Source organism: Rattus norvegicus, chromosome 20 (assembly GCF_021556685.1).
Source record: "Rattus norvegicus strain SHRSP/BbbUtx chromosome 20, alternate assembly SHRSP_T2T, whole genome shotgun sequence".
NCBI classification, from domain to species: domain Eukaryota; kingdom Metazoa; phylum Chordata; class Mammalia; order Rodentia; family Muridae; genus Rattus; species Rattus norvegicus.
In genome coordinates this window covers 21,350,489-21,370,570 of record NC_141553.1, presented here as the reverse complement: position 1 = coordinate 21,370,570, position 20,082 = coordinate 21,350,489, and the positions used below count along the sequence as shown (strand labels likewise).

Below are 20,082 nucleotides of genomic sequence, written 5' to 3'. Positions count from 1 at the left end.
TTGAGTTTCCACAGGTTCTGTGCATGCTGCCGTGAGTTCACATGAGTGGCTGCCTTGTCATGTATAGAACACATGGTTTCCATGCAGAGATCCACCACCCCTGCCTCCTGGACCCTTTTTGCCCTGTCTTCCACCCCGATCCCTGAGCCTCAGGGAGGGGAGGTGCAGGATAGGTGTTCCGTTCCATTACCCTACATTTCTGGATAAGCCAGGACTCTTGAAGAGAAGGCAATACCTTCACAAAGTCTCCAGCTGCAGCTGCAAGAAAGCCAATGGAGAGGAGAGACAATACCTCATGACTTTTACACTTGACCAAGTTTTAGACGTAAATGTGTGCTGGTCACAAGCATAGAAGTGATAAGGTTTTATCTGAGCGATCAAGTTTACACACATTGGTGTTTCCTCATGTTAATGGTTCTGATTCTCTCTCCTGGATCCCGGGAGTCCTTCAGTGGGATCAGGGCATCCTTTTGACAAGCTGGTCTTGGGAGGCATGCTTGCCCTGTGCTACAGTCGGGGGTTCCTTATTCATTGTGGGGTTTGTTTGTTTCTGCTGAGCCCAGAATCAGCATTTCTGCACAAATTTCCTGGTTTTCTCCATGGTTTTATGTCTATTTCACTGGGAAAGTGTTGACTTGGCCACATTCCTGAAATTTCTTTGCATGGCTAATAGAGCTAGCCCTTCAGCGTATCTTGAAGGCTCTATAATCACAGACATGAAATAGTCTATGTGTTGATCCCAAAAGCCCCAGTCAGGAAGATTTAGCTAAGAACTCCTCCCATGCCAGATACTCTGTTTCTGGTGGCTTCCCACCATTTTCTTTCTTTCTCTTTCTTTTTTTTTTTTACTCCTTTCTTTCTTCCTTCCTTTTTCTTCCTTCCTTCCTTCTCTTTCTTTTTTGTTTTGTTTTTGTCTTTTTGAGGCAGTGTTTCTCTGTATAGTCCTGACTGTCCTGGAACTCAACTCTGTAGACCAAGCTGGTCTGGAACTCAGAAATATGCCTACCTCTGCCTCCCCAACACTGGGATTAAAGGTGTGAGCCACTACCACCCAGTTTTTTGTTTTATTTTGTTTTGTTTTTGTATTTTTATGGTTTTGATAGGGGCTCAACCAAGAAATATGCTGTATGCTATGACTGACTGACTGACTGACTAACTGACTGACTGACTGATTGCACAGTGCCAATGGGTAGAAGTGTTTATAATATGTTAGGTATATTTTTCATTGTAGTTCATTCAGATTTACCAAAAATAGCATCTATGAGTCACTGAATTGATTTTCTGATCCACGAATAAGTGAATCTCAATTTCTGGTCCACAGTTCTAGAAGATTCTCTCCAACACAGATGTTAAAACCAAGACATCATTTCAGATATCATTTTACATTGGAATCCTGTTGGGTTTTGCTGGAATGGGTTTAAGTCTGTCATAAGGCATCTGTGTTGGTTACTTCTCTGTTGCTGTGGTGATACGCCGTGACTGAGGCAGCTTATAGAAAGAAGAGTTTAGTTTGGCTGAGTTCTGTGGAGTCAGTGTTCATGGTGGTAAAGCAGAGTCATGCAGGCAGGATTGGGAAACTGAGAGCTCCCATCTCAAAGCACCAAGCACAGAGAGTGCACCGGGAAGACGGGGCTTTAAAAGCTCAAAGCCCACCCTCAAGTGAGCCAACACACTTCCTCCAACAAGGCCACACCTCCTAAGCCTCCCCAATAGCGCACCAACTGGGGACAGATCATTCGAACACTAGAGACTATGAGGGACATCTCATTTAGACCACTGAAGTAGTAGAAGCATTTCTTATTTATAGAGATCATATCATTCTGCTTTCGGCTCAAATTTTATTAGGTTGGAAAGAGGTAACCAACTAGTACAGAGGTTGCATTTCTTATGAGCAACGTTGTTTTAGAACAGCCAGAACCTCCGTGGTCTCTTCCAGCGGCACCTGCATGCTGCACTTCCCCTGGGCCTTCCACCTTCTCCCCTCCTCTACTGGAAGGCAGAGGTGCTAAGATGCAGCCCCTTGCTCTCAAGGGCATTTTGGGGGTTTCAGACATCCTGAAAGGAATCGACAGTAGTGAATAGAGTTCTAAACGGGTGAAAGTTTGCTGTTTTATGAGGAGTACTTAATTTTTTTTATTCTTATCGCTTACTGCTGTGTGACCAAGGCAGATAATACATTCCCCGCCCTGCCCCCAGGAGCTTCTGACCCCATAGGATCATCATTACGGAATTCAGTACACTGATCCTTGGGCTTTGTATACAGCAGGCACTTAATAACTGCACCTTTAATTCTCGTTCCCGTTCTCCCTAGAGTTTCCCTTTCTGAGCTCTTGTAGATGCACTCCAGGCAGAGCCTTGACATGGGACATTCAATGTAGATGTGGTCTCACATTCAGGCCCCCTTTGTAATGTCATAGATGATGACAGGGACCAGGCCTGTGCTTCTCTGCAAAGCCCAGGGGTTTTCTTGGGAGCCTCTTGTTCTGTGCTCCGTTGTTGCTTTCAGGAACAAGCATCAGAGTCTCAACTCTTCTGTCACAATTGGCCTCCACTATTTGCCCATGAATTCGAATGCTAAGTTGTTGTTGTTGTTGTTGTTTTGTTTTGTTTTGTTTTGTTTCAGGTGTGTTTCAGGAACCTTTGAGTCTTTTATACCACCAAGGTCTGTCAAAAGATGTGATGATCAGATCCCTTCTCACCCAGTCCTGTTCTCTGAGGACCAGCACTGCAGGCTCACGCACAGCCCACAGACCCTCTGACATTCACTTCAGTACTGAGTAGGGAGGGGCTCGTGTATAGCACGGGTATTCAGACAGCGCAAGAGGATGACTTTTGCCTTTTAAAATACAAACCAAGTACAATGTTCCACTGTAGGCCTTTAACCAAAATGATTGCCTATAAAATACTATGTAACTAGGAGACAGTATCTGGCCAAATATAGCTATTTTTTTTTCCTTGACAAGAATGCATTTTTTTTCTGACTACCATCTAAGTAGTCTTTATTTTCCATACCCCTTGATTCCTCCCCCACCCCCAATATTATAGCAATCAGCCTTCTTGATAGGAAAAATGTAACTGATTAAACTTTTGGGAACTCGGTGTTAGGGTTGGCGCAAAGGAATGAATGTAATGTTTTACAGACAGGCTGTTAATCCTGACTCGAATGCTTCTCAAGTGAAGTCACTGTTGGTTTGGAAGATGCCCATGTAATTAGTCACGGGCTAAAAATGAAGCGACTTCAAATACCATCATAAAATGGTATTGTTGGGCTTAAAGAAGACAACGAACATGTTTTGGAGATTTTTTTTAGTACGTTCCCTGATGTGACTCATTTCCTCCTCTTATCTGGGGAATGTAGGCTTACCGAAATCTCCTCCTCTAGAACTTGCCAGTTTTCCCCTCCAACAGCCGAATTAAGTGCTTTTGCTTTGTGACTAGGACAGTGTTCTTCAGGGTTCAAACATACTTTAAAAAAAAAAAATTCCTGTCAAAACTTGTAGTATCATTTGTGATATTTTAGTTGACTAGAAGACAAACCAAATGTAAAAACAAAACAAGCAAGCCACGGGGTGGGGGGGCGGGGAGTCAGCTGAGCGGTGAAGAGCACTGGTCTTCTGTCTGTGACTGCAGTGCCAGGGCACCTGAGGTCCTCTTCTGGCCTCCGAGGGTCCTGCGTGCAGGTCACACAGATGTCCACGCAGGCAGAACACGTACCCATAAAATAAAAACGAATCTCCCAAGAATCCCTCCTGCGTCATCTTAAATTAGATTGGAGGTATAAAATAATTTCCTAACACATCTCCAGTAAATGAAGTGTCTGTGGTTTGAAACGATGCTGTTAAAAGGTTTGAGGGTGGGGAAGCTAATGTAGTTTCTAAATTTAACTAAGGGATCACTCAGCTCCTCACCCCTTCTCCCCCACAGCACACACACAACTGACCTAAGAAGAGGCCCCGGCAGGAAAGTCCTGAGGTTCCTGGGGCTTCAGAGGTCGCTAGTCACTCAGGATTCTTGTGAAAAGTGACTACTACATGGTTTGTTTTCCTTGAAAAGAACCCTATAATTTTAAGCTAGTTGTTAACAAGGGTCCTCTCGCTAGCCACCAGCAAGTCAGTTGCTTTCTCTAAACTTCCTGTTCTTCCTTTGCCAAGGTAAGCCGGAAGTCCCCGCCCCTCTGCTCCCTGGCCCGGGACATGCTGCCTCTCCCGAGTACCTGAGGAGAAGGCAAGCAGTCATGGTTCTCTGCCAGCCACTGACTTTCAGAGGTGGCTGTCAGCTATTACGGCTTAACCACACCAACCATGTCACTAGAAACTCGGGATGACTTTCAGGACTAGAATCTAGAGAAGTGAACGGGGGTGGGGGATGGGAGGGGTGAGGGGTTATTGGGTCCTGTTTCAGCTGTCGGAGGCGGGGCATGGTGCTTTGCTTCTGCGCTGACATCTTCCTCTCATGTCTTGCTTCTGCGTGGACGTCTTCCACCCAAGCCTTCAAGCTCCTCCCTATGATACGTGTGTGTGTGTGTGTGTGTGTGTGTGTGTGTGTGTGTGTGTGTGTGTGTGTGTGTGTGTGTGTCTACATAGGCTGCACCCCCAGATCTCTCCTCTGATGTTCCATGGTATTCCAGTTATCTTCCTTGGCCATATCCTCGGCTGGCTGTGTTCTAGCATACCCATTCTTAGAAGGAATTATTAGTGCCTTTCTTTTTCATAGTTATAGTTAGATGTGCCATTCCTAGGACCTGGAGGCCAATGACCTATGTATTTAACTTTTAGTAGTTGGGGAGTTGCATTCTCGGGCATGACCATGTTTTAAAGCCAGTGCTGGATATGGGGACAGACACACACACACACACACACACACACACACACACACACACACACACACACACACACACACACTTAGGGTCAACTGAGGAAATAACCTTCATCAGATTGGCCTGTAGGCAAGTCTGTGGAGGTATTTTCTTGATTAATGTGGGAGGGCCCGGCCCAGCCCACTGTGGGTGGTGCCATCCCCTGGGAAGCTGGTGCTGAGGTCCCTAAGAAAGCAGACTGAGCAAGCCAGGCGGACCAACCTTTCCTCCAAAGCCTCTCCCTCAGTTCCTGCCTCTATGCTCCTACCTTGACTTCCTTTCATGACTGATGATAACCTATAAGGTGATGTAAACTCTTTCCTCTCCCAATTACATTTTGTCAGGGCGTTCACCACAGTGACAGAGAAACAACCTAGTGCAAAGCTGAAGAAAAACCTTAAAACCTGTAATTCGGTCTTTGCATAAGTTTTACCAATTTGGCTGCATGAATAACACGACTTTTCTCCAGTGCTCCCAGTGCCCCAAGAGCATAGATACACAGGGTCCCCCTAGCTTTTTGTGTGAACAGCAAGAGCACAATGTTTAGCTGTGTTGGAATAACTGATCTCAGGTGATGTGTGTGGTGGTTGGTAAGAAAAAATTATAGTGTATCTCCTAGAAATATATAGGAAATATATATTATTGAGCTATTATTATATACTAAGAAAAATACATAAGAAATATGCAAGATACTATAACTTCTTGTATATAAAGTATAGTGTGTCTGTTAGAATAACCCCCAGGCATATTTGTGTATTTGGGTTTTTTTGGTTGTTGTTTTGTTTCCTTTCTTTCTTCCTCCCTCTCTTGGATGTTTTCCCTCCTGTAGTTAATGTATGCAGAGACAACTTGTCTGCTCCCTTGAGCTCCTCAGACCTTGGCCTGAGTCTTCCCACCCTCTTCAGCCCTCTACCTTTCGGTTGTTCCCAAGTTCTTATCACCACTGACACATCCATCGATGATCTTTAGAGCCAGATCCCTCACCCTCCACCACCTCTCTCTCCTCCCTTCAGAGTCCTGCTCCTGCCCTTACCTGGGGAGAACGCCAGGCCTGGTTAAATGTTTTGTTCTTGTTGGGTTGATCACTTCAGCACCTGTACTCCTGAGGGCTTAAGAAAAAAGGAACTTGTCCTTTCTTTGAGGTTGATGACCACTGACCAGGTGACTCTAAGCAGTTTCTGTGGTCATTGACTTTTCCTCTTAAAGGATTAGGCATGATTTTCTTTCTTTCCCCAACCCCCAAGATCTCTCCATTCCTCTCACGGCTGATCCCTGTGTTCTGGGTGCTGTCGACAGTCTTGATTGTCAGGGACCTCACATGCCCACCTTCCATCGAGTCCAGCAGCCCCCTAGACTCACCTCAGTGTATCTCGGGCTTCAGTACTGGACCCCACTGGACCTGTCTTCTCAGTGATTGGGGTGGACTCCTCCCCACTTCCTGTTTCCCTGAGCCATCGGCTTCTCCTCTACTCTCCCATCTCCCCAATCTATCAGCCAGCTGAAGGACCTCCATAGCTCTCTCTCCACAGTCTCAGGAACTGGCTTCCATAGTCTGGCCTCACCTTTTTCTCCTCTCACTCTCTTGGGTCGCTTTAGTTGACCTTCAGCCTGTCTCCAGAATCGCAGCCAAAAGGAAGTCTCGTTCAATCAGCCTGGCATCCACACTCTGCCACATCGGGTGTTTGACTCATTGGTGTCCTCCGTCCAGATTAAACCCAACTGATCACTCTCCGAGAGGTAGCTCTTTCACTGTCCTCTGCCTTTTCTTTTTAACTTTATTTTCTTGGATAGTTTATGTATCTACATTCCAAATGTTATCCCCCCCATACCCATTTCCCCTCCCCCTGCTTCCATGAGGATGTCCCCACTCCCACCCAACCACCGCTCCAACCTCAACGCCCTGGCATAACCCCACACTGGGGAAACAAGCCTTCACAGGACCTAGGCCCCTCTTCCCATTGATGTTGGACAATGCCATCCTCTGCTACATATGTGGCTGGAGTCTTGGGTTCCTCCATGTGTGCGCATTAGTTAGTGGTTTAGTCCCTGGGACCTCTGGGGGTCTGTTTGGTTGGTAGTGTTGTTTTTCCCATGGTGTTGCAAACCCCTTCAGCTTCTTCAATCCTCCCTCCAACTCCTCCATTGGGGTCCCCATGCTCAGTCCAATGGTTAGTTATAAACATCCTCATCTGTATCAGTAGAGCCCTGGCAGAGCCTCTCAGGAGACACCCATGTCTGGCTCCTGTCAGCAAGCACGTTGTGGCATCAGCAATAGTGACTGGGTTTGGTGGATGCATATGGGATGGATCCCAAAGGTGCGGTAGTCTCTGGATGACCTTTTCTTTAGTACCTGCTCCACTCTTTGTCCCTGTATTTCTTCCCATGAGTAATTTATTCTCCCTTCTAAGAAGGATTGAAGCATCCACATTCTGGTCTTCCTTCATCTTGGGCTTTTCATATGATCTATGAATTTTTTCCTTAGGAATTCCAAGCTTTTGGACTAATATCCACTTATCACTGAGTACGTCCCATGTATGTTCTTTTGTGACTGTGTTACCTCACTCTGGATGATATTTTCTAGTTCCATCCATTTGCCTAAGAATTTCATGAAGTGGTTGTTTTTAATAACTGAATAGTACTCCATTGAATAGAGGTACCACATTTTCTGTATCCATTCCTCTGTTGAAGGACATCTGGGTTCTTTCCAGCTTCTGGCTATTATAAATAAGGCTGCTATGAATATTGTGGGGCACGTGTCCTTGTTATATGTTGGGGCATCTTTTGGGTATATGCCCAGGAGAGGTACAGCTGGGTCCTCAGGTTAGTACTATGTTCAATTTTCTGAGGAACCTCCAGACTGATTTCCAGAGTGATTGTACCAGCTTGCAATCCCACCAACAATGGAGGACTGTTCCTCTTTGTCCACATCCTCGCCAGCATCTGCTGTCACCTGAGTTTTTGATCTTAGCCATTCTGACTGGTGTGAGGTGAAATCTCAGGGTTGTTTTGATTTGCTTTTCCCTGATGACTAAGGATGTTAAACATTTCCTTAGGTGCTTCTCAGCCATTCGGTATTCCTCAGTTGAGAATTCTTTGTTTAGCTCTGTGCCCCATTTTTTAATAGGGTTATTTGATTCTCTGGAGTCTAACTTCTTGAGTTCTTTGTATATATTAGATATTAGCCCTCTATTGGATTTAGGGTTGGTATGGACCTTTTCCCAATCTATTGGTTGCCATTTTGTCCTATCGACAGTGTCCTTTGCCTTACAGAAGCTTCGCAATTCGGTCCCATTTGTCAAATCTTGATCTTAGAGCATAAGCCATTGGTGTTCTGTTCAGGAAATTTTCTCATGTACCTATGTTTTCAAGGCTCTTCCCCACTTTCTCTTCTGTTACTTTCAGTGTATCTGGTTTTATGTAGAGGTCCTTGATCCACTTTGACTTGAGCTTAGTACTAGGAGTTAAAAATAGGTCAATTTGCATTCCAATTGCCGAATGCCAGTTGAACCAGTACCATTTGTTGAAAATGCTGTCTTTTTTCCATTGGATGGTTTTAGTTCCTTTGTCAAAGATTAAGTGACCATAGGTGTGTGGGTTCATGTCTGGGTCTTCAATTCTATTCCATTGATTTACCTGCCTGTCTCTGTATTAATACCATGCAGGGTTTTTTTTTTTTTTTTAATCACAATAGCTCTGTAATACAGTTTGAGGTCAGGGATAGTGATTCCCCCAGAAGATTTTATTGTTGAGAATAGTGTTCAATATCCTGGGTTTTTTGCTTTTCCAAATGAATTTACAAATTGCTCTTTCTAACTCTATGAAGAATTGAGTTGGAATTTTGATGGGGATTTTGTTGAATTTGTAGATTGCTTTAGGCAAGATGGCCATTTTTGCTATATTAATCCTGCCAATCCATGATCATGGGAGATCTTTCCATCTTCTGAGATCTTAATATTTTTTTTTCTTCAGAGACTTGAAGTTCTTGTCATACAGATCTTTCACTTGCTTGGTTAGAGTCACACCAAGGTATTTTATATTATTTGTGGCTATTGTGAAGGGCATAATTTCCCTAATTTCTTTCTCAGCATGTTTATCCTTTGAGTAGAAGAAGGTTACTGATTTGTTTGAGTTAATTTTATATCCAGCCACTTTGCTGAAGTTATCAGGTTTAGGATTTCTCTGATGGAATTTTTGGGTTCACTTAAGTATTTTGGGTCATATCATCTGCAAATAGTGGTATTTTGATGTCTTCCTTTCCAATCTGTATCCCTTTGACCTCTTTTTGTTGTCTAGTTGCTCTGGCTAGGACTTAGAGTACTATATTGAATAGGTAGGGAGAGAGTGAGCAGCCTTGTCTAGTCCCTGTTTTTAGTGGTATTACTTCAAGTTTCTCTCCATTTAGTTTAATGTTAGCTATTTGTTTGCTATATATTGTGTTTACTATGTTTAGGTATGGGCCTGAAATTCCTGATCTTTCCAAGACTTTTAGCATGAATTTTGTCAAATGCTTTCTCAGCATCTAATGAGATGATCATGTGTTTTTTTCCTTTGAGTTTCTTTATATCGTGGATTATGCTGATGGATTTCCATATATTGAACCATCCTTGCATCCATGGGATGAAGCCTACTTCATCATGGTGAATGATCTTTTTGATGTGTTCTTGGATTCGGTTTGGGAGAATTTTATTGAGTATTTTCTCATCAGTATTCATGAGGGAAATCAGTCTGACATTCTTTTTCTTCGTACCATGGTTTAGGTATAAGCATAATTGTGGCTTCAAGAATGAATTGGGCAGTGTTCCTTCTGTTTATATCTTGTAGAGTAGTTGGAAGAGTATTGATATTAGGTCTTCTCTGAAGGTCTGATGGAATTCTGCACTAAAACCATCTTGTCCTGGGCTTCTTCTTGTTGTTGTTGTTGGAAGACTTTTAATGGCTGCTTCTATTTCTTTAGGAGTTATGGGACTGTTTAGATGGTTTATCTGCTCCTGATTTAACTTTGGTACCTGGTATCTGTCTAGAAAATTGTCCATTTCCTACAGATTTTCCAGTTTTGTTGAGTATAGGCTTTTGTAATAGGATCTGTTGGTTTTTTTGTTTTTTTTGTTTTTATTTCCTTGGTTTCTGTTATGTTTCCCTTTTCATTTCTGATTTTGTTAATTTGGGTTCTCTCTCATTGCCCCCTGGTTAGTCTGGCTAAGGGTTTATCTATCTTGTTGATTATCTCAAAAGAACCAGCCCCTGTTCTGTTGATTCTTTGTATGGTTCTTTTTGTTTCTACTTGGTTGATTTCAGCCCTGAGTTTGATTATTTCCTTCTGTCTACTCCTCTTGGGTGAATTCGCTTCTTTTTGTTCTAGAGCTTTCAGGTGTGCTGTCAGCTGCTAGTGTATGGTCTCTCCTGTTTCTTTTGGAGGCGCTCAGAGCTATGAGTTTTCCTCCTCACACTGCTTTCATTGTATCCCTTAACTTTGGGTATGTTGTGCCTTCATTTTCATTAAATTCTAAAATGTCTTTTAATTTCTTTATTTCTTCCTTGACAAAGTTGTCATTGAGCATTCTTCAGCTTCCACGTGTATGTGGGCTTTCTGTTGCTTTTGTTGTTACTGAAGACCAGCCTTAGTCCATGGTGATCTGATAGAATGCATGGGATTATTTCAATCTCCCTGTAGTTATTGAGGACTGTTCTGTGAGCCATCATATGGTCAGTTTTTGAGAATGTACCATGAAGTGTTGAGAAGAAAGTATGCTCTTTTATTTTAGGATGAAATGTCCTATAGGTCTCTGTTAAATCCATTTGGTTCATAACTTCTGTTAGTTTCACTGTGTCTCTGTTTAGTTTCTGTTTCCATGATCTGTCCAGTGATGAGAGTGGGGTGTTGAAGTCTCCTACTGTTATTGTGTGTGGTACAATGTATGCTTTGAGCTTTAGTAAAGTTTCTTTTGTAAATGTGGGTGCCCTTGCATTTGGAGCATAGATATTCAGAATTGAGAGTTCATCTTGGTGGACTTTTCCTTTGATAAATATGAAGTGTCCTTCCTTGTCTTTTTTGATAGCTTTTGGTTGAAAGTCAATTTTATTCGTTATTAGAATGGCTACTCCAGCTTGTTCCTTTGGACCATTTGCTTGGAAAATTGCATCTATGACTCATGATCTCTTTCCTAGGTTTTCTGTCTCCAGGGTTGTCTTCCTTTGTGATTTCTTTATTGTTTCTATTTCCATTTTGGGATCCTTTATGGTTTTGTTCAATTCCTTCACCTGTTTGGTTGTGTTTTCCTGCAATTCTTTAAGGGACTTTTATGTTTCCTCTGTAAGAGCTTCTACTTGTTTATCTGTGTTGTCCTGCATTTTTTTTAAGGGAATCATTTATGTCCTTCTTAAAGTTCTCAATCATCATCATAAGATGTGATTTTAAATCTAAATCTTGCTTTTCCAGTGTGTTGGGATATCCAGGGCTTGCTGTGTTGGGAGAACTGGGTTCTGATGATGCCACGTAGTCTTGGTTTCTGTTGATTACTTTCTTGTGTTTGACTCTCACCATCTGAGTATCTCTGATGTTAGTTGGTCTTGTCTCTGACTGGAGCTTGTCCCTCCTGTGGGCCTGTGAGCCTGTGATCTTTGGAGTAAGAATGCTCCTAGCAGACCAGCTCTCTGCTGGCAGGTTTTGGATCTGAGAACTATGGGACAGCCCTAACTCTGGGAGCAGATAGAGACCAGAAGGGTCCCATCCCAGGCTGCCCTGCAGCTCTCAAGCCCTGTGCACTCCCAGTGGGTCTCTCTTTGGACAGTCCTTGACTTTTATTCTTGAACAACACTTTCTTGTTTTTTTCCCTTCTATCTTAGTTACTGTTCCTCATCTGCCTCCTTTCTCCACAGCTTTCCAATTTACTCCAAATTGTTGCATTTGGTCACCGACCTTTACCTGTTATCTTAGGCTTTCATTGCTGTGAAGAGATACCATGACCAAGACAATGCTTATAAAAGCAAACATTCACCTGGGGCTGGCTTACAGGTTCAGAGGTTAAATCTGTATCATCATGGCAGGGAGCATGGCAGCATCCAGGCAGACCTAGTGCTGGAGGAGCTGAGAGTTCCACATCTTGATCTGCAGGTAGCAGAAGGGGACTCTGGTTCCACTGGCCAGGCTTGAGCATATAATGAGAACTCAACCCCCTGCTTTCACAACGATGCATTTCCTCTAACAAGGCCATACCTCCTTCTGCAATAAGGCCACACCTCCAAACAGAGCCATTTCCCATGGGCAAAGCCTATAGAACACACTACACTTGGCTTTCTAAATTTCATTACATTTCACCCCTGAAACTGAAGCTCTCAAATTTAGATATTCATTGTCTTCTCTTCTGGATCAACACCTACCTTCCTGCCTAATAGTGGGCAATTAAATTGAATTGCTCCAAACTCCAGTCCATCTCTAATCCTCCTTTAGCCCCACCCCACCCCCTCACCACCATGGAATCAGTAAATGATTCTTCCCAAGCTGTCTTCACACTGAGTCAGCTTTGAGAAGGTGCGAATCTATCATTCCTTCCACACTGCCCCAGGCCTGCATCTGCCCTAGTTGATATTTCTGTTTGCACTTTAGATGCACCTCCCCACCCCCCTCCTGCCAAGTCTGTTCCCCACACAACAGCCACAGGGACTGTTTTACTCTGGTAGAGCTCAGACTTTGGCAGCTGCCTCTACCTGAAACCCACCATCCCATCGTGCTTGCTCCAGGTGTCACTCAGAGAAAGATTAAGTATCACCCTGCCAGTTAGTGCAGGGCATAGTGTTGGACATCCAGCATCACTGCTGGCCGGTTGCACATCCAGCATCACCACCCTTCTCCCTCACTACAGTCCACCCAGGCACCCACATGGGCAGCTGAACCATGCACTAGACCTGAGCTCCCGTGGTTTTTTGTGAGCTGACCCTTCTTTGCCCGTCCAAAATAACATCTCTCCACCTTAATCCTCCTTCTGGGCCTTACCCAGCATCACGTACCTATTATAATTACATATTTTTTTCGACTTTTTCTTGAAAGAGCTCTCCTCCACCCTCCATTGCTTATTGTATCCTCAGTGACACACACAGACACAACTCTAGCTCACTGTCAGTAATCTTTTTCCAAAAGATAACACATTCTGCATTCAGTGGCGGATAGGACGTCTGTTCTGTTCTCTTTCATAAGGGAAGACAATATTGCTTTTTATCACTTTAAAACACTTAGTAGTTCTCAAAGAATGTAGTTCCATAAACCAAATGAGCCTCTGGGGAGGATGCTTCCTATATTATACCTTGTTACCACACAGCGGGCGTGGCATTGACAGGCAGCTGTGCTGGTCCAACATTCCTCGAGGTTGCACAGTTGCTTTGCTTCATTCTCCAGTTTTCTCCAACACTTCCTCAGTTTTTCGGGGGTGTGAGGATGCACATGGATGGCAGGGGGAAAGAAAAGCTTAATTGTGAAAGGCTCTGTGAAAATGTGTGCGCTGTGTGTCAGTGGTAGTTGAGGATAGTCCACATGGAGCAGGTAATGCTAGCCGAGGGTAGCCCTCATGGAGCAGGCAGTGCTAGCAGAGGGTAGCCCATGTGGAACAGGCAGTGCTAGCAGAGGGTAGCCCATGTGGAACAGGCAGTGCTAGCAGAGGGTAGCCCATGTGGAACAGGCAGTGCTAGCAGAGGGTAGCCCATGTGGAGCAGGCAGTGCTAGCAGAGGGTAGCCCATGTGGAGCAGGCAGTGCTAGCAGAGGGTAGCCCATGTGGAGCAGGCAGTGCTAGCAGAGGGTAGCCCATGTGGAACAGGCAGTGCTAGCAGAGGGTAGCCCATGTGGAACAGGCAGTGCTAGCAGAGGGTAGCCCATGTGGAACAGGCAGTGCTAGCAGAGGGTAGCCCATGTGGAACAGGCAGTGCTAGCAGAGGGTAGCCCATGTGGAACAGGCAGTGCTAGCAGAGGGTAGCCCATGTGGAACAGGCAGTGCTAGCAGAGGGTAGCCTCATGGAGCAGGCAGTGCTAGCAGAGGGGTAATTCACACTGAGCACCGAGGCATTCGTAAACATTAATCGGAAACACTATGTGTTGACAGTTATTCTGGTCAGTAAGGATTACACAATTAAAAACCATGAGAGCAGTGGTTCTGAGCACTGACTGCCCTTCCAGAGGACCTGGGTTCAACCCCTAGCACTCCCATGGCTGCCCACAACCATCTGTAACTCCAGCTCCAGGAGATCTGATGCCTTCTTCTGGCCTCCAGGGGCATCAAGCACACACGTGGTACATGGACATCCATGCAGGCAGAGTGCTCATGTACAAAAACTTAAAACATACGTTTTTAAAAGGAAACTTCTGGAGAACATTTTCTGGAGTATCCTTTTATATTAGAGAAGGTGTGTGTCCCTGAATGCTTGCTGCGCATACATTGTTTTATCATAGAGACCCCATGAAGACCTGTGTGCTTGCTAACTGTGCACGTGTTTTTATTATCGAGAGCTCATTAAAGATTTAGTGGGAGGTAAGTTTGCGAAATAAATACCACCTGGCACAGTGCAAAAATTCCTGTCAGACCCGTCTCCTCCTCAGAGTTGGTTTGTATCTGTGTGTGTGCGCACACGTCCTTTTAATGTGCTCGTTTAAGATTCTACTGTTCAGGGGAATAAATGAGACCATGAAAACTCATAAAATTAAGGTTACTGGCATAGAAAATATAGTTGATATTTATAACAGAAATTCATTTTTTTTGTCCTGTTCTGGGAATTGAATTTAGGGCCTCACACATACCAGGAAAACCCTTTACCACTGAGCTATACAACCCCAGCCCCAAATGCAATATTCCTAACCGTTCACTACCAAGGTATGAATTTCATCTCCAGGATGCCTTAGGAACTCCAGCAAGAGTGCTGTGTTGACATAAACAACAAAGCAGGAGCTCAGTGAGAAGGCTCGATGGCCTCCCTCCCTCACCTACACTGTGGGTAGGAACTTAAGACCTTTAAGTCCACGAGGGGAAGGAGATTGCATTTGTCAGACAAAGCTAGACAGGAGTCAACCTGGGAAAGACAGATACTAACGCATAGGGATGCTGTGCTCTCGCATGGGGAGCTGAGGCGCGCAAGGACGATGTTGAGGTATTTTAAAGGCGACTAGAAAGAAGGAAAAAAAAAAAAGGAGCGCGAGCTTGGAGTAACGGAAATAGAAACGTCCAAGGGCCACAGGAGAGGCCTGAGTAGGTCTGATCTTTCCTGGTCTTACCAGTTGGGACAGCAGTGAGTTAGGGAGACAGGGACTGGTCTTTAGAGGTGAGCTAAAACCGATGTGGAGTTCTTCACGCAGCCATGAGATTTTCTCAGCCTTAGACCTTGAGCTCTTCGAACATTGATGGTACATTCTGCAAGGTTGAGGCCCAGCCCTGTAGAGGGCTCAGAGAAGCCTGGCAAGGGTTTGGTCTTCATCAAACCTTGCCCGGGGACATCCGTGTAGCTCTGGGTCTCGCCACCCACCTCTCAACTTGCCATGATTTCCCCTTCCACAGAAACTCCAACACACCCTTTTTCTAAGGATTCACAAAGCCCAGCACTAACTGATCTCCACGCGCATTTTCAGCCTCGGGCTGTCTGGTGTGTACCAGCCACGCATCGGCTTCCATTTTTTTGCTTTGGAGTTGATTTCCCAGCTCTCCCTGCGCAGGCCCCGCCTCCCCAGAGTTTCTTGAATCATTTCCTTGGCCAGATCTGGAGCGTGTGGGTATGGGGGTGTGATCGGCGAGCCTGTGGAAGTCAAAGATCAACTGACTTTCTCAGCATAATACTTCTCATCCACGTTTTTTCTTCCATAGAAAAAGTTTGATGACTACTAGAAATTGTATTTTATAATTTGTGTCTGTTTCCCCTCCTGCCGGCGCCAGAATACCATGTTGAATCTTCTTTACAACTGAATGCCCATCGCCTAGCATGAGACTCATCAGCACTTTGGAGGGACCATGTAAATGTGTTTAGAACAAACGGAAGTTATGTAACTTAAATTGACCGTTTTAGCAGGTTTTGAGAACACGGGTATAAAACATGTTTAGTTTGCTGTCCTGGACGGCCATCCCCACCAACCATCTCTAGAACTTTCTCACCAGAACTGAAATTCTGTACCTCTTCAGCACTGACTCCTCTCATCTCCTCCCCTCTCCCACTCAGCCTTCCATAGCCATTGCCCTACTTCCTAGGGTTGGACTTCTGTAGATGCTTGTCACCCACCAATGAGATCATAGGAGATTTGTCCTTTGGTGGCAGAAATCTGTCATTTAGCATAACGCTTCTCGAGTCATCCACGTTGTACGTAGAATGTGTCAGAATTCTCTTCCTTTTGAAGTTAGATAATTCTTTATAGTCTAAGGATAGATAGGTAGGTAGATAGATAGTAATTGATTGGTAAATACAAAGATTGATAGGTAAATAGGTAGATGGCATTTATCCTTATGTGCCTGATGGACACTTGAATTTTTCAACCCTCCGGGTCTTGTTAAATAATATCTCTGTAAACGCAGTGTGTGCGAGACACACGCCAAACCCTTTTACACGCGCGCGCGCGGGCGACACACACACACATTTCCATCCTTGTCTGATGTTCCTGGGGGTGTGTGTTCAGAAGCAGAACTGCTGGATTACCCTGTGATTTTTCTCTTTTTTTAGTTTTTGGAGGAACCACTGCACTGTTGTCTGCAGCGGCTGCCTCATGGCTCCGGCTGGCGACTAGACAGGGTTCCTGATTCTCTGCACCCCAGCCAGCATTCCTTATGTTCTGTACCCCAAGCCCAGATTTGGTTTTGTTAGCGGCCATTTTTCCTAGTAGGAGATGTTAATTAGAGGGTGCCTGGTGGTCGATTTACACTGGAAATGCTCAGCGCACTTTGTTACTTTTTCGGACCTCTTGAATATTTTTGGAGAAATGTCAAGTTTGGGCCATTTGTCCCATTTTTTAAAGACCGGGTTGTTTGTTGTTTTTACTTTGTTGAGCATTTGAACAGTTAGCTGCACAGACAGCAACACGTAAGAATATTTAAAGATGCCTTTTCTCTCGTTCTCAGGGGAGCAAAGTACCATTTACTAGCTCACACCACCCTGACCTTGGAAAATGCCGGAGACTGCTTCAAGACCCATAACCTGTCGGTTCACGGAGATGGTGAGTACACTGCGTGGTATTTATTGTGTGTATTAGGTATGCACACGTGCTGATGGTGATTCCTAAGTTAGCATGGAGGAGATATTGGCTTGAAAACTAGACTCATGGATGAGTCTGGCTTTTTCCCAGCGTGTTTCTCTCTTACCTACAGCAGGAAATTTAGGGTCCTCCCACCCCCTTTAATTCTAACTTACAGCAGAAAGAACTGAAATCTTCTATGTCTGTATCCGCCGATCAGAGACAATGTTTCTCTTCTCTGCTAGCTGGACAGTTAGATGTGTCCAGTTTTAAAGTTAACCATCAAGGCCCTTGATCTACCCCTTCTGTTGGTAGAAAGCAGAGGGTGTGAAGGAAGTAGGGTTACATTCATTATAATCCCTCTCCTTCTGAATAATAATGGGAGTTTCTTTTCTCTTGTCTTTTCTTTTCATTTCCCCCTGAAAGGAATCTATGGGAATGTGTCTAAGAAGCTTAGGTACCAAGGAAGGTTTGTGAGCATTTTGCCAGCCGTGCCTGGGATGGGAAATACAGAGCAGTGTTGGGCAAGGGGCTCAGCTGTAGGAACTGAGTTACACGCACACTGGTTTTCCAGGGGAATGTGTATGGAACGGACTGATGGCTGGCCACTGCTTCGGGCTTACCGCTGTAAAGCTTGGAGGCCCCATGGCTAATGGGGTGGATGATTTTATGCTGACTTTTCTGTTACAAGCGTGGCCTTTAATTTCTCAAACCCTATTTTTAATGATGGTTTGTAAATGTTTTAACCCCGCTTCTAGCCCACCACCCACCAGAGGTCGTGGAAAAGAAGGGTTATTAGGGTATGGGTGGAAAGTGGACCTGTTTAGAAATGGTTCCTTGGAGCAAACCCCATCTGTGTTGTCAGGAAATCAGCCTTGGTAGCTCGATCCACTTGCAAACATTTTACACCAGCAGTGCAGTTCAGTAATGTTGGGATAGCAGCAGTGGTAGCATGACGTAGCACAAACAGTCAAGCCTCTGCCCACTCAGCGTGAGTCAGCAGGAGGGACCGACAGGGAAGCCAGGGGATGTTTTGCTGTGCTTCTCTCAGTGAAGCAAAGGTCAACAAGGCATCAGATGGAGAAGAATCATAAAGCTAGCTCTAGAAGCAAGCCCCTCTCACAGTCCGTTGAGTCCTGTTATTCTCCCTCCAAACATCACGTGTCCTCCACTGTTCCTGCCTCAGTTCATAAGTCTGCCTTAGCAGAACTCTACGTGAGCCCATCTTAGCTAACGTCACTCCGCCCATCAGCCCAAGTCCGAGGAAGCGACAGGAAGCCGCAGCACACCACCAGAAGCATTTTGGTGTGGTTTCTCTCTGTGGAATCCCCACAAATAGAGCTCAGCAATGCAGTGTGAAATAGCCCAATACATGCACAGCGTCAGTGAAGAATCCTTCATCCCCTGTCCTTTCACGTGCTCATTTTAGCAGGACATCCTTCCACCTGTGTCCGCTTCAGGAAAACACTCCTTCACATTTTTGTCCCAGCAAGACGCCATCACATAACTGACTCTCCAAAGAATCCTTAAGTTTCCACTTCATGTAAGATAGTTCACTATGAGTAGAGGGAAGGGGGTGGGCTGTAAAACATGTGACCATTTAAGGAGCATCTCTAACTACGACTCACCAATACCAGGCCCCCTCGGGACTCTGGGTGTAGATGGCCCAGCTTCCGTGACATTTGCTTCCCTGTTGGTCTCTCATGGCCCATGTCTTCCCCAGATGCCATGTTTTGAGCTGTGTAGGGATGGAGATGTTAAACCACCTTGAGTGGCAAGCATTTGCTCTTCGTTCTGTATTACTACACTGCGTTTTCAAGTACCCGCGGGCTCTCTGCTTTCCTGTGTCTTGAGTCAGGTCCACGAATATCTTCGTAGGTCTCCGTAGACTCGGTCCAAATGTGAGCTTTATAAATGCGAATCCCCCTCACTGCCTTATACCATATGGCCCCTGAGGTATTGTCTGCACCCAGTCTGTTTCTCCTGCAGACTTCTCTTCCTCTTGCTTTTAATGCTCATCCTTGAAACAGGCCCAGCAGCCTTACCCACTAGCATGTTAACTCTTTGTTAGAAATAATGGTGGATTTCACAGTCTCTGTGGCAGGAAGTCTGAACAAGTCTAGTTTTGTGTTCTTGTTTCATGGTTGTTCCATTTTGCTTTGTATAATTTCAGCCTCTGTTATTTAGTGTACATAATTTTTAAATAGTTTTTTATTGTTAGTTTAACATGTATTTACATTTAGATATTATATATTATATGTTATATTTACTTATATTTTCCACATACACACACATATTCATATTTACATCATAGGCCTGTCTCTTCCAACGAGGGGTAATTACTTTGGTCATTTGAATTTCCCTCTGTGGGTAAAATTGTGCATTGTGTTGTAATACCTTAGAAATTACTCTAAAATTATAATCATCAAAATAAACAGAGATTGTTCTCACTTTTTCTGAAACAGCATGAAAACTTTAGAACAGTTAGGCTGTGTTTCCCTAATCTGTGTATTCTTGCTATAGAATGTAATTGTTTAAGATTTCACCTAGCCTTACCTCATGTTCTAAGTGCTTGTAAGGGATGACTTGATTTCTATATCTTGAACTTGGGGTTCCATTTTTTTTTTCTTAAAACAATCCTTAGAGTTTCTTTTGGAAAGTTTATCTGGGGGGTGGGGTGCTGGTACTTTTGATTTCACTTTTGATAGGCATTTTTCTGGGATGTAATTGGTTCTTCCATTTCCTGTCCATCCTGTCCCTGTACATCCCTTGGTTCGAAAAGAATGATTAAGTATTTTGAGATGTATTGGGTACAGGGGTTGAGAATGGCCGTGAGACACAGAGTGACTGGGACAGTGAGGCTGCTCTGGGGATGTCACCAGAGAGGGACCTATCAGGTGCCAGGTGTATGGACGATGCCATACACGGACTGCGTACATAGAGACCCTGCCTAAGACAGATGGTGCTTTGTATAGAGATTGATACTCAGGTTAAGTGAGTGTCCTAGAGGCCCTCTTTATTCCTGAGTAGTCTGAGGCTGTA

General features: G+C 44.5%; 1 protein-coding gene and 1 long non-coding RNA gene across 3 annotated transcripts in view; one reads left to right on the top strand and one right to left on the bottom strand.

The window, feature by feature from the left end:
* Positions 1–20,082, top strand: part of Rtkn2 (rhotekin 2) — a 73,305-nt gene that overhangs the window by 27,405 nt on the left and 25,818 nt on the right. For both annotated transcript variants that reach the window (NM_001107625.3, XM_087597503.1), the window contains 1 exon segment: positions 16,928–17,022. In NM_001107625.3, the coding sequence (NP_001101095.2) occupies positions 16,928–17,022 (95 nt within the window).
* LOC120098810 (uncharacterized) lies at positions 1,819–4,145 on the bottom strand. Its single transcript, XR_015645799.1, has 3 exons — positions 3,941–4,145; positions 3,365–3,465; positions 1,819–2,055 (listed from the first exon to the last, which is right to left on the bottom strand). It is a non-coding gene; the product is annotated as an uncharacterized LOC120098810 (long non-coding RNA).